At 43.6% G+C, this 14755-nt stretch overlaps 1 protein-coding gene across 7 annotated transcripts in view; it reads right to left on the reverse strand.

The window, feature by feature from the left end:
* Nucleotides 1-14755, reverse strand: part of LOC308333242 (rho GTPase-activating protein 23-like) — a 75030-nt gene that overhangs the window by 17810 nt on the left and 42465 nt on the right. For 5 of the 7 annotated variants that reach the window (XM_080789506.1, XM_080789504.1, XM_080789507.1 and 2 more), the window contains exons 2-5: nucleotides 6083-6280; nucleotides 1657-1687; nucleotides 998-1093; nucleotides 777-855 (exon numbers count right to left, since the gene is read on the reverse strand). In XM_080789506.1, coding sequence (XP_080645632.1) covers nucleotides 777-855; nucleotides 998-1093; nucleotides 1657-1687; nucleotides 6083-6280 — 404 coding nt within the window. The remainder of the gene's footprint in view (nucleotides 1-776; nucleotides 856-997; nucleotides 1094-1656; nucleotides 1688-6082; nucleotides 6281-14755) is intronic. The other 2 variants (XM_080789505.1, XM_080789503.1) reach the window with 1 other exon arrangement.

The following is a 14755-nucleotide window of genomic DNA, read 5'->3' on the forward strand; positions in this document are numbered from 1 at the left end:
TACAAAATACTGATATTACAATTATTTTATTAGCTTTCAAATTGTATGCAATGTAAACAGAGGCAGAGGAATGTTATATTATGTTATGAATTATGAGAAATTATGTTCAGAATTAAAGAAAGTAATGCAATATAATAGTATATAATGCAGTGCTTCTCAAACACCCATAACTCTGAGTGTACAAATGTAACTGGATGGAAACGTAACATGTCCATTTGGAACTCCCATCAAGGAACCCTGAGGGTTTGTGAACCACTGAGATAATGTAATAAGTCTCTACCAGTGTTGTTTTTGGCAGCAAATTTTGAGTTTTTAGACACCTGGAATGTTTTAGTCTAGTGTTAGTCTAGTTTTAGTCGACAAAATATCATAAGATTTAAGTTGACTAAATATACAGTTGATTTAGTCGACTAAAATGTGTTTTGGCGGGCCTTGATGGCGTTGTAATGACTGATTTTACACTTGCTGAAAAGTGCAAATCTACAAGCTCACAGCGTGTCGCACCGCGATACGTGAGCTTGTAGATCTGCTATATTCAGCATGCAGCCAAGTGTAAAATGACTTGTATTGGATCTCTTGTCCACTAGTCCCTTCCTAACATTTTAGTCTAGTTTTTATTTGTTGACAAAATTGTCAGTATATTTAGTCATAGTTTTAGTCATCATGGCTTAGTTTTTATTTAGTTTTTATGTCGTTTTTGTCAATGAAAAAAGGTAGTCGACGAACATTTTTCGTAATGGTAATAGTCGACGAAAACAACACTGGTCTCTACCCACCTGTTTTGGATGAGCGCGATCACCTGAGAGTAGGTCTTTCCTAGAATAGTCTCTCCATTCACCTTCACCAGCCTGTCCCCTTGAGAACACACACACACACAAGAAGGAGTGAGAAATATATATGTGTGTGTGTGTGTGTGTGTGTGTGTGTGTGTGTGTGTGTGTGTGTGTGTGTGTGTGTGTGTGCATGTACAGTATGTGCACATGTAGATCTGTCTTACCTGTACACAGTCCAGCTTGGTGGGCAGGACCATGGTCCCTGACACTTTTTACAAAGATGGTGTCCATTGGCTCCAAACGAGACCTCTGGCAACCTGCTACAAGACCAAGACACACACATATACACACACACACACACACACACACACACACACACACACACACACACATCATCATCATCATCATCATCATCATCATCAATAGTGAGCCAACAACATTTCCTGAAAGGAAAACATGAGCAGAAACCAAATTTGGTGAACCACACCTAGATACAAACAAACACACCACCCACGTCCTGGGGATTTGTTAATCATAGAACTGAATAGATGTACATTAATAGATCTTCATTAGCCCTGAGGGGGTTATGGCCTTCAAGCAAAGCCTTGCCTAACACAGACAGTAAACACATAGTGCCCATTCATCACGTAAACTAGAGATGAAAACAATGGAAAAGCATCATGACAACCTACTGTAAACAGAATGAAGCAGTTCCTTTCTAACTGGTATGAGTAACGTGACAAATCCTGGCATTCTATGCCTGTAACCTGCCAACAATGGCTTGAAGGCAGCATACTGTACTATGTATGTACAGTAGATGTATTGTATATTTGAATGAAAGTGGTATGCCAGGCAATTACTTGGTGAAGCCAAGGACACTCACCTTTCCCAGTGTCGTTTCCGTTCTCTTCATCCTGCACGAGAAACACAACAGAGTAGAGCAGACTTGTAGTGGAAAACAAGACCACAGGGTGGCGCTTATGAGCTCAGAGAAACTGGCTCTAATATCTATGACACCTATGCCTGAGAATAAGGACACAATCCCCACACAAAACATGCAAGCCCCACACACACACAAAATTGGCAGAGTCCTCCCAATATAATATTGATTCAGATCAGTATAATAATATAATATGATCAGTATATAATAATATAATATAATATAATATAGTATTAGAAGACCAGTTTTTGACATGTTGTACTAGAGTTAAAAATTAAACACACATACACACACACACACACACACACACTGTAGATGCACACGTTACTTATCCCAGCATGCACGCACGCGGCACCTGCTTTTTGTTATTACCGGTACGTGGAGCACTTTCTTTTCTTTCATTTCGCCAAATTGATTTTGGAGCAGTGACAGCGGCTTTAGGCTTATTGTCTAATAAATTATTGAACTGATTTTATTTTGCCTGCCTCTGTTTGTCAGACAGTTTTATAGATCCCCAAGACACTATTGACCTGGAATGAAGTTGTTTCAATGTTGGGCTTTGATGTAGTAAACATATTTTGCCATGTTTCTGAAGCTTAGTTTGTGACTGTAGTGAAGCTTCATTTAACACATTTAAACCCGTCGACGGGTATTCTCGTCCCGATGAATTAATGCTCTTGACGAATAGGCTCGTCTTGAGGTGTTTGCTATCGCTATAAGATTGCCTTGCTATTTTTTTGGAACCACTCGGTTGCTGTGCACGCCTAGGGCCTCATCTAGGGCCCCGCCCGCACTGTGTCTCATCCTCCATAGCCATTAGCTTCTGTTTTAGCCTCGGCCTTTGCACGCTTTTTTCTCTGAAACTACTGTGCTATCCGTGGTTTTTGAACTAATCTGCGATGTTCAGAGGTCTTGAGCGAGATGGGAACATTGGCATTTTCTAGAGCAAGGATGGACCTCGTTTTAGCTCGCTAGCATTGATGCTATGCTTTAACATATGAGATGGCACCCCAAACCAGACGCACATCACAATATAATTGCTTCTCATCACGATGCACCCAAGCGCCATACCAATTTCGTCCAGCAGGCGGCACTCATTTAGCTGGTCCCCCTGACCTCATTAGACTTTCCAGCAGCTTACCCAACACTCATAACACACCCACATTTCCCTCCAGCAACAGCCCCAGCTGACTGGACAGTTTGGGCAGTTGCTGAGCAACCACACCGCTGGCTTGGCTAACTGACTATCTGACCAACTGACCGACTGACTGACTGACTGACTGACTGGACCTAGCTGAGGGGCTTTGAGGCTTCGCTGACCTAGCTCATTCCCGACCTGTCCAGACAAAGACCTAGGGCTTTGGCCATGCAGGGATCGTGACATAGACCACAACACCAGCTACTGTCCAATCCTAATCTGTAAAAACTAAACAAACTGCATTACCCAGAGGTCTGTGTGGCTGTGGGTCCCAAGGACCCAAGGACCCACAGCCAACCCATTAGACTTTAGCAACCCATCAGACTTTAGAATGCTGGGCTCCATGTGACTGGAAAGTACATTATAAACTAAGACATACCAGCCACAACGTGGTTTATAATGGTAGATGATTGGTATTTTTTCACATTGACCAGGAGATATTTCATTGCAGCTAATTTCAAAAGATTGGTTTATATCAAATCTCAACCGTAAAACTGTAAAAAGTATTTTGGAACTAGCTGAGGCTGCAGTTTTGTGGCTCAAAGATGTGGAATCGCCTTTTAAGTCCCTCTAGGATCTCTATTGACCTCATGACCCTGTCAGCTGGTACAGGTTTAACCCTGCAGCTCCAAAAGGTTAGCTTAGTAGATTAGCTGTAGCATGGCTCATCGCATAAGGTTAGTTTACAGGGCTGATCATCATCGTGTCCATTATGGTCCAGTGGCTTAATGACATTTTTTAACATTACCGCTACGAAGCGGATAAAAGCGGCACATTCAGCATGAGGCTTCTTTAGGACCTACTGAAGGATTCTAGGAGCCAAAAATATTTGTCTCTGGATTGCGACACAACTTCTCATAAAGGTCCAGACTATTTCAACTTTGAAGATTTTCCGCCATTTTCAAAACATTTTGCTACTACTTTTTTCCAAAACTCGGCACACACTCCTTGGTTCAGGGGGAAAAAAGGCAAAAAGAATATGGGTCAAAAAGTGAATCAGCCTGTTTTTTCTTTTAATTAGATTATTTTAATGAGATGTATTTTTGCTCCTAGGCTAGAATCCATCAGTAGGTCATAAAGAAGCCTCAGGAAATAAGTGTGTGTGTGTGTGTGTGTGTGTGTGTGTGTGTGTGTGTGTGTGTGTGTGTGTGTGTGTGTGTGTGTGTGCGTGTGTGTGTGTGTGTGTGTGTGTGCGTTGTATTAGAATTCATTCTTCATTATGTATGTAAAACATCTCACAAAGTGAGATAACCAAAAGAGAGGGCAGAGAAACAACTAGGCTGCAGAATATCTATCTATTAATTTGAGGAAAGTCTGTCTGTATTAGCATACAGAGCAAGGCTGCTGCTCACTTAGGGGCCCATCACAAGTGAAATGCATGTTGGGAGGGACACAGATTAATGTGTCCAATGGGTCACAGTTTTCCGTGCAACATTCCCCTTGCCTTCTCCACCGACCTCCCATTTAGGAATTAGACAGCCCCTGGCAGGCAGCAGAGCCACACGGGGAAAACATCTCGGGCGCATACTACAGTTATTTGACACCTTCGTAATGTTCGCACGTCAGTTGATATAACTTCAAACCAGATGCGGGTGAATTTTTGGTGAACCAGCGTGGCCAACGCGGGGGTGCGTGGCAGACAGGCAGCTGAAAGCCTGCACTGACACAGCGAAAGCATCCCCGCCTCCTCCTCCACCTTCCTCCTGGCGGAGGTGGCTCAGGGGTAGAGTGGCTGGATGGTAACTGCAAGGTTGCCAGTTCAAACCCGGGCTCCCCCAGAGTTAGTGTCAAAGTGTCCTTGAGCAAAACACTGAACGCCTAATTGCTCCTGATGTGCTAGTTGGTGCCTTGCATGGTTTCCACCGCCATCGGTGTATGAATGTGTGTGAATGGGTGAATGTAATGCACAATCTATGTAAAGCGCCTTGGATAAAGGCGCTATATAAATGCACCATTTACCATTTATTCGCAGTGCCAGACAAATTCGACACCCATTCCGCCCAGGACAGGGGATTTAGCAGCCATAACGTTGGACAGGGGAATTAGCAGCCAGCGTTACGTGCGTAACGTAACATGAACACATGCACTGTTTCAACCCTACACTGTCCGTCCCCCTCCTCCACCGTGTGTTATCGTCCAGACATCCACACATGCACTGTGATGCACACATACTTTCCCAGTAGCCTAAAGGTGTTTGTGTTTCGACACCACAACATATTAATTTGGATGATTTGGTTACACTCCCCAAAGTTACATTACTGTGTACTTTTATATCTGTTGGATCATAACATATCAATAATATAATCCACCACTCGACGGAGGGGGAACACAGATCCCGTGCCGTCGGTAAAATACAATGGTAAAATACATACAGGCGTCCGTCCGTCTATCCAACCAATGGCAACCATCCATCTTACATAATTACATTAGCCTACTTATTTGTGCCCAACCCAACTTCCCAAGATCATCTGTTAACAGATGATCAGTAATGTGATCTATTACATCGCTTTACCCACACTGTACATCATTTGTTGTTCATATACCGGTATTCAGAACGGGTAAGAACTAGTACAGTATATATAATATAGATACAGTATATGAAAATATCTGTTAGCCCCAGCAGGCCTAACAGCCTTGTATTTGCTATGTCTTTCTGAACTTCAGACCCAACAGATGGCATGGGATCCAGTATGGAGATGAATTCACATCAGGTTCACCTGCACAAGTATCACTGATAAAGGTTACTGTCAAAGTCTGTGCTTTGATTGGGTTTTGGGCTCACACCAAAGACAGTCAATCGGGTACCCTGAAGAAGGCTGTGAAGCTCCTACGTGTGGGTTGTCCATGTTTTTTTTATTCCATTAATAAATAGCCACATCAATAAAGGCTTTTTAACTTTTTTCACCAGAAGAGTTCCTTGTCTTTTTTTCCTTTGTTGCACGTTTTCAGTCCCGATCCAAAGAGCACTTTCATTATACTTTTTTGAACTTCCGAGTACCGAGTACTTCCGAGTACTTTCTTCTGAACACTCAATTGGGAGTGGGACTGAGAGCTACTCTTCTAGTGAAGATCCCTGTGTATGTTTACCTTGATGTTGGTGTGGAGGGAGGACTCAGTGTGTATGTTTACCTTGATGTTGGTGTGGAGGGAGGACTCAGTGTGTATGTTTACCTTGATGTTGGTGTGGAGGGAGGACTCCGGCGGGTAAACGATGAAGTGGCGCAGCGTGAAACCGAATCCCTGCGAGTTCTTTTGGAGGAAGATTGTTCGAGGACCATGCCATGCCATGCCCTCCACTTCACCCGACGACAAAGGCCGGCGGCGCCTGTTCTCATTGGACGACACCATGCCATCTCTCCGCCCTTTGGTCTGTCAGGAAAGAAGATGGAGCAGGTCCATTGGGTTAAAACAAGAAGAAACTAGAGGTGTACATAGTTACACAGCGAGTCAGTGTGTGTGGAGGCGGTGCTAGTGCCAGTCTGCACCACCTGCGGTCTGTCAGTAGCAGACTGCAGGATTCAGTTTGTATATGGGGTGGCATTGAGTCCTAGTCATGTCTGAGATTGGCAACAAGCTTGGATGACACAAGGGAGTTGAATGCTTAACTGTAGCACTAGTCAACGACCAGCATTCTCACACAGGTGGGAGAGAGCAGGGTGGAGGTTGAGTGCAAGAGCATAGAATGATTTTCATGAGAACAATTAGCGGCTAGCCCTTTGCTAAATCCCACCCAAAAAAGCGACTGTCCAATGCCAATCCAAATAGTTTAGCAACTGTTGGTATGCAGGTCAAACTTTCGCCACCTCATAGCTGTCAATGTTATTTTGCATGGCTGACCAACTGCCCAACCCAGGTGATGGCAATAATACTAATGACCATAGTCTTACTGTGCAACATGAAAACTCCTGTCGGGTGGTCGTTAAAAGTAGATTTCTCCCTCTGTCATTTCCTCAAATTTCTAGTTTATTTAAATAATGTCATGCAAATTAAAATGTGTCCAGTGCACAGCCTACTGCAGGCGTGGTTGACTAGATTTAGAAGACATTTTGATACTCTTGCTACTGAAATGATCGATTATGGAGAAATCCCGTCCTTTAACATGCATGTCTATGGGGGAGAAGGACAGCTTGCCCTGTCTCCTCGCTGCTAACGTTCTATTGGACAAGGACGGGTTTGGGAGGGACTTGTTGAAGGGCTAATTTCAGAGTACCAGTGTACTTGTGTTTGCATTCATCCATAGATTTACGGCGTAAATGTCAGAGAAGTCTGTCTGTCTGTCTGTGTGTGTTTGTTTGTTTGTTTGCCAAGAACTCAATCCAAACCCCACCCGAGTAGAATTCTACCAATGTCAGGAATTTTGCAGTAACTTCCTCTCTCTCAGAAGGAAGCTCTATTTTCTTTAACAACCTCACCCATAATCAAATGAATTGCCTCTAGCCAACAATGGCAGAGTTAAAAATAGGTACAGGCCTGGCTATTAATAACATTTATAGAACAAAAAGAACATATTATCCCTTATAAACAGACACCTGGAAAATGCTGTGAACAATACACGGTCAAGGGGGCACACACCTTTACAGAAAGTATAACAGGATGTATAGGATGTGGGTGAGTCACTGTTCAGCCCAACACTTCAGACATGCACAGTCACTAAGAAGGCACAAATATGGAAATAAACTGTATTTTAACATGACTGGATGAATGAAAAAGTTATAGGCGTCAATTCAACATCAATATATTATGTAGATTATTTTCCTCTGACGGCAACACATCCTACACTCATCCTACCTCAGTAATCCAGTGAATATGCAATTGCAAATGATGTCTGATATTGTTTTTGCACACCTATAAGGTCATTTAAAAAAATCACACATTTATTACTGCTCAATACCCTTGTGTATTATAATTTTAACTTGTATTATTCCTAGATCAGTCTTGTTTTTATTATTATGTTGGACATGACAGGGCTAGCAGAGACTGGCAGATTCTGCCACTGAAAACATAAAACTACACATTAAATGGATTATAAGACACATCCTATATATATATGATGTGTATAGTCTGGTATGGACACTCCATCCACTTAAGTTTTGCCATTGAGACAGATTGCATCCTCTGACAGTCCACTGTCCATCCAAAACAAGTAGTTACTTCCTATAATCTTACTAGACTGAATAGAGCGAACAAACAAATCTGTTCCTATTCGCACCCATAATGCCCTGGCTTCACCTAAGCTATAAACATCCCCATGCACACATCATCATCATGCACGAGTGATTACTGTCTCAAATATGTCAGGTACGTCTCACACATGCTAGCACACCGTCTCTGATGGACACACACACACACACACACACACACACACACACACACACACACACACACACACACACACACACACACACACACACACACACACACACACACACACACACACACACACACACACACACACACACACACACACACACACACACACACACACACACACACACACACACACACACACACACACACACACACACACACACACACACACACACACACACACACACACACACACACACGTTTGTGAGCCAGTTTGTGACCTGGCAGTCCCTAAACCCTTACAAAAACAACAGGAATTGAATTGTGAGTCTCGAGGCAGGAAGTGGATTGTAGAGCCGCCTGGTGTAGGCAGCAATTCGGGGAAGCCTTCAGCTCTAAGAATAGCTCCAGCACCAGGGAAGGGAGGGAAGGGAGGGAACGCATACTTTCCATGGAGGGAAACAAATCAATTCAACATTTTCACACGTTAATGTGATTACAATAAGACAACAATATAGTCATACGCTACAGACATGAAAAAACAAGGCTGACAAACATCTAACGAACTCAAACACTCATAAAACATAACTCATTCCCAGCCAGCCATGTGAATAGGACGGATTTCCTTGCATATCATTAGATCATTAGATAGATGTTGTTGGAAATATTGGCATCAGCTGGGCAGCTGGGAGTGCTGTAGCACTCATGAACCCTGCCTAAATAAAAAAAAACAAAGACTGGATGTTATTCTACCGAGGATATTAGGCATGGTTTCAGGAACACACTGAAAATAACCCCAGAATGTTCCTACAGTATGTTTCATCGCAAATGACAAATCTAGTGCACAACTGTGTGTGTGTGTGTGTGTGTGTGTGTGTGTGTGTGTGTGTGTGTGTGTGAGTGCGTGCGTGCGTGTATGCGTGCGTGCGTGTATGTGCACTTAAACAGCAACGCCCCAACTGCATTAGAACCAGGCACATACTGTATGGAAGTATGCATAGTTGCATACTGTACATGACTAACAGAGGTATAACAATCCTGTATGGGATCATTGGGATGGGAAAGTGTGTGTTGGGTAACGGGATGACTCCATGTTAAAATTCCTCATCATCTTTCACCTGACATTTCACAAGCAAGTGTATGTAAACAAACACTTGAGTGTGAGATATTCTGACACCTCTACACACTCATCCCCTGTACAGCCCCCCCCCCCCCGACTCTCTCTCTCTCTCGAAATGCCAGCAATGCCAGTGTCTCACTTTTACACACTGCCAGGTCCAACTTGTCCAAGCTTAGCACAGCTATAGGCCTCGCAGCGCATAACATACATGTAGTGCTTTTCCATTACTCCAGTACTCAATACTAATACCCAACTTATTTGTGAGCAAAGCCTATTTAGGTAACCATGCGAGGAGGCAGTGCATGTTGTATACTATACTTCTTGGTCTTTTGTTTGTCTTACGCACCCGACTGGAAAGCCTTTATTGGACGATATAACAAGAGCGCAAATGCTCTCCCGTCTTTGTTATGTCAAAATCTCTCTCACACACACAGACACACAGACACACTAGCATAGCAAATTGTTATCCAAGGCAAACAGTAAAACAGTGAAGCCCATCTGATGAATAATAACGATTGAATGACTTCTTGGTAACTGTTTTGCACACACATTCTGTGTTCACAGAGGTGTCACGTTGAATCAGAGTATTGAACTGCCTTAGGCCTAATTCACCGTCTAAAATCATTACGTTCAGATTGTGTTTTGTGTGTGTGTGTGTGTGTGTGTGTGTGTGTGTTTGTGTAATCTCACAAACCACTACACTGATCAGCATCGACTTTCTTTTTCCTTTCCCATTTACAATTGTAGACAAAACTATTGTATTTATTCCCCTAAAACTAAAAACAAAAAGTTTATATTTTTCACATTTTGATCCACCGAACCAGTCTTTCCCAAATATGCAGCTGTGTGCAACTTCCTATCTTGACATTATTGAGATCATAATGACAGAGATTCTCTGCTCCACTGAGAACTAATTTGTATATCATTCATCTCTAACACACAGACACACAGTTTGAAAACAAATTGAACTAGAGAAGTGTACAGTAGGTCTACGCCAGTCTGAGTGGGGTTCTTCCTTGGCCTACTGGGAGTGTGCATGCAAAGTTTCACACAGATCCGTACAATGGTGCCAGAAGATTAGCAGTTCCCACACACGGATGGACAGAAACATCGTTTCAGGCTTTTGGCCGTCCGGCCTGGTGGAGATAATGATTTCTGATACAGAGTTGAACATTGCAGGCAGTCACGTGCCACTGAATGCATTTACACAAACAACGAAACAAATGCCGAATCAGTTGCGGTGATGACAAAGCAAGAACACATACAGTGCAGTCATTGAATTGTCCTCTCTATCACTATCTCTCTTTCCGTTACACAGACACATGCGGAAAACACATGCGTGTGCGCGCACGCACACACAAACACACACACACACACACACACACACACACACACACACACACACACACACACAAAGTGGTGAGAGCAGCTCCCTTTAGCTACTGTAGTCAGCATGCTTCTTTTGCAATCCATTATATAATACTTACAGTAGGCAGAAACAAAGCAACACACACTGTACTCACGCACAATGCACATGCTTACGAAAGTGTTACCATGAACATTATATCAATATACACAAATACACACACACACACACACACACACACACACACACACACACACACACACACAGAATAACTGAATGAAGCTACAGCAAGTGTTGAATCTTTCTCACTCTCAATCAGTCTTACTACACTATATGAGCAACCTGGCAGCCAAGGCCTGCTCTTCTAAACGACCCCAACAAATCTAGATCAGCAAATTGTTGACGAGAAACCTTTTAATTTAAAATGATGCTTGTTTTGAATGGTTCTTACAGGGCTATGAAAATAGCTCAACGACGCAAAAAGGAGAGTTTGAACATGCCACTGTAGTTGTTTTCATGGGTGGGGGTTAACGAAAGGTTACAGGCAGATCCACTCATGCAGCTAAAAACAATGCATGAGTCACTGTGATGTGTAGGTAGCAAAAAGAAGTGGAGATAGATACATGAGATCATTGGGTAAGAAAAATCCTGAATTGTGAGTATATTGTGAGTTTTTTATGGTTTACATCTGTGGTTCTCAAAGTAAGTGGGGTTTCAAAGTGGGGTCCCTCGGGACATTTGTACACTCTCCGAGTTATGTGGGTCCTTGAGAACCACTGGCTTACATCATCAGCGGGGAAGGATAGGGCACTGTACAGTCAACCATCACGTGTCTCTCCTGTCACCTACAGCACTGTTTCCTAAAGTGGGGTCCGGGGACCCCCAGGGTTACCTGAGGGAGTTCCAGGGGGTCCCCAGCTAAATGATAGTTAGTAACCAAATGGACCCTGACGGGTCCATTTGGTTCAATATAAATTGGGGGTCTCAGAGATAGAAATGCCATTAAATGGGGGTCCGTAGCCTAATGCATGTCAAACCTGGGGGTCCTTGAAATTAAACAGGTTGAGAATCACTGCTAGAACCATATAGATCTTCTCTTATGGGGGTCCTTGGCATATCTTTTCAAATGGGGGTCCGCGGGCTAATAAATGTCATTGAAAAAGTTTGGGAACCACTGTCTACTGTCATCAGATCAGTTAGGCCTAGGAGGAGGAGGATGGCAGCGGAAGCCTCTCAAGATTGTTGACGGCAATGGCTGTTTTTAGACCAGTCAATCTAACTAATATGCACAAGCTGATGCTCGTATTGGACACTGGGCTGATGCCCTGAAATTAGCACTGCAAAAGAATATCCATTTTAACGAGTAGTTTCATATTTAGGCTAAAAGGTGTAAAAAGAAAAGTTGCTATTTGGGTAGGATTTTTTTTGAACAAAGTAAAAAAGGGAGTTTTAGTAAATGGTTTGCTGTCAAAGCATTATCATCACTTTGAATTCTTGTTATAGTCCCCTCTTACCCAGTAAAGGCGGTGACGTTGCGTAAGCCTGCGGGGCCCCCGTCTTCTGGGAGAGGCAATGGGGGTCACCAGGGGAGAGGGGCGAGACGACACGGACACACCTTGCAACACAGCCAGCCAGATGCAGCGGGGCTCTGGGTCGCTGCAGTCCACACCCACCGAACAACGGAAACGCCACTCATGACCCGACGGAGCTGGTGCAACACCAGACACACTCAACATAGCACTGATGCCCACATATACGTGTACTCTATACACACACACACTCACACCTGCATGGGGGCCAAAGGTAGTTGCCCCAGCATACGAGAGATTTGGTCACTTGGAAACCATCTCTGCTCGCGGTATGGTGGGATCGGACGCGACGACGACACACAAAGTAGAAGAAAAGCACAACAGGGTGTCTCGGATTAACCGAGGCATCAACCCAGAAAGGCAAGTCCAGGGTTGTGTATTTGTAATCCTTCAGGTGGATCTGGTTCGGGGTTCCATCCTTTTACAGCGAATGCCAGGTGTCAATCATCCTTTGGGCTGCTGATCACAACTCCTCTCTCTGAGGCGGCACATGACGGGCATCAAAGAAATTGTGTCAAGACTTTTCTCGATCGGATACCAGACTCTTTCAGTCTGAATGCAAAGCGAGGCATGGTGTTTTGTGATTATAGAACTATTCTAATCTACAGTTGCAGAATATTTCTTGAGCTGAGCTTTTATATCAGGATTTTAATTAGTAATTTTCTACAAATTAACACCATAGTTAGAGGTTGTTGGCCACATACAGTACTGAAGTTTCACTTTCCCCCCCTTCTCTCACCTTCGGCTGATTACTCCTTACAGGTTTAGCTTTGAAATTAGTGTCCAATAGCAAAGACTTCTGTGCAGGTAAGAGATGACATCAATCAGTCGCATGTTGTTGACATTGTCAACTAAATCTCTTCAATGAGTCCCTTGTCAGTTCCGCACACCAGTGGCTCCTTGAGGTTCGGGTAGATTCAGGGCAGGTTTACCTCCAGATCCAGGACCAGAAACAAGTTGAATTCCCGGGCTGGGTTGCTGAATCACATTTAATCCACATTAACGTCTGCGATCCCATGTTAGTTCAGCATGTCTCTCTACAGTACGTTGGTCCTATAGTGCATTATAGGGTCTAGCTGACTGGCTTTATTGCTGTCTATGTATAGAGTCCTCCTCACTCCTCTTAGCACGAGCAATGCCTCCCTCTTCTCTCTCTGTCTCATTCCCTCTCTCCAACTCCTGCTCTCTCTCTGTCGCTTTCTCTCTCTTCCACTCGCCTTTGAATCTATTTGCTGCTCTGTGACAACAGTCACAACACCCCCGCTCTCTCTCCCTCTTTTACATCCCTCCAATCCCTTTGCCTCCCAGTTCAGTACTGGTTGACCAGTGAGCAATGTGTGTCTCTCTCTCTCTCTCTGTCCTGTCTCCTCTTTTTAGACTCAGAACCTGACTGCTGCCTCTGCTGTTGGCTCTGACAGCGGAGTACACACCAATGCTAATGCCTGTGTGTGTGTGTGTGTGTGTGTGTGTGTGTGTGTGTGTGTGTGTGTGTGTGTGTTCCCCCCATTCAAACTTCACTGTCAGAGCCTTTTCTTTAACACCTGTGTGCCAAGCTCAGAGAAGTAAAAGAGTGAAAACGAGTGAGTGAATGTGGAAATACTAAGACAGGCTGACATGTACACAAACGCCATCTCCCACCCCACTGCCTACTCTTTCTCCTCTACTCGTCTCTTCCATTCCGCTCCCAACATTTCTTGCCTGGAAAAGTCAACCCAGGTAAGAAATAATGACTCAGTAAAATAAGAAATACTAGAATAAACTGTTCCCTTCGGAGCACAGGTCTCCACCATGATTGATATTTGATCAAATCTGAAGGACTAATATAAAGAAAGTGTTGCACATGAATTGGCCTCCTGGTGGTGCTCAAAAAGGCAGAATTGAAAAATGCATGCCAGATGTTTTTCCTTGGCATGTACGAAGTGTGCATACAAAGTTTTACGCAGATCGTAGTTATATGTAAAGATGCGACTGGGCCTGTTATAACTTCACCATGAGACTGATTTGAAAAATGTCAAGTAGCATTTCTTCCTCAGCCCAGTGGGAATATAGGGGCACAGTTTTACTGCAATAGGACACTGCGCCATTGATTCGTAGCATTTTGTACAAAACGGGCCACTCCTGAAAACTTCGGAAGCCAATCTTAGCCAATCAGAATGGAATATGAGAAATCAAACAGACCCGTCTTGATCACATGACTATAGAGATCATGTGTAGATCATGTTTGCGTTAAATTTGGATAAAATCAGTAGGAGTAATATAAGAATAAGTGTTTTACATAAGTCGGCATCCTGGTGGCACTATAAAGAGCAGATGTGGGGAAAAAAACAAAAAAACAGATCGGTGCAGTTATAGGTAAAAGCACGAACATTGGACAGTTAGCGCTCAACCATGAAGCTGAGGTGAGAAAATTAAAGTGTCATTTCTGAGGGCCTAGTGGGAATGTGCATGCAGAATTGGGAGGG

The sequence above is a fragment of the Protomyctophum bolini genome (genome assembly GCF_963924005.1).
Source record: "Protomyctophum bolini genome assembly, chromosome: 18".
NCBI lineage: Eukaryota > Metazoa > Chordata > Actinopteri > Myctophiformes > Myctophidae > Protomyctophum > Protomyctophum bolini.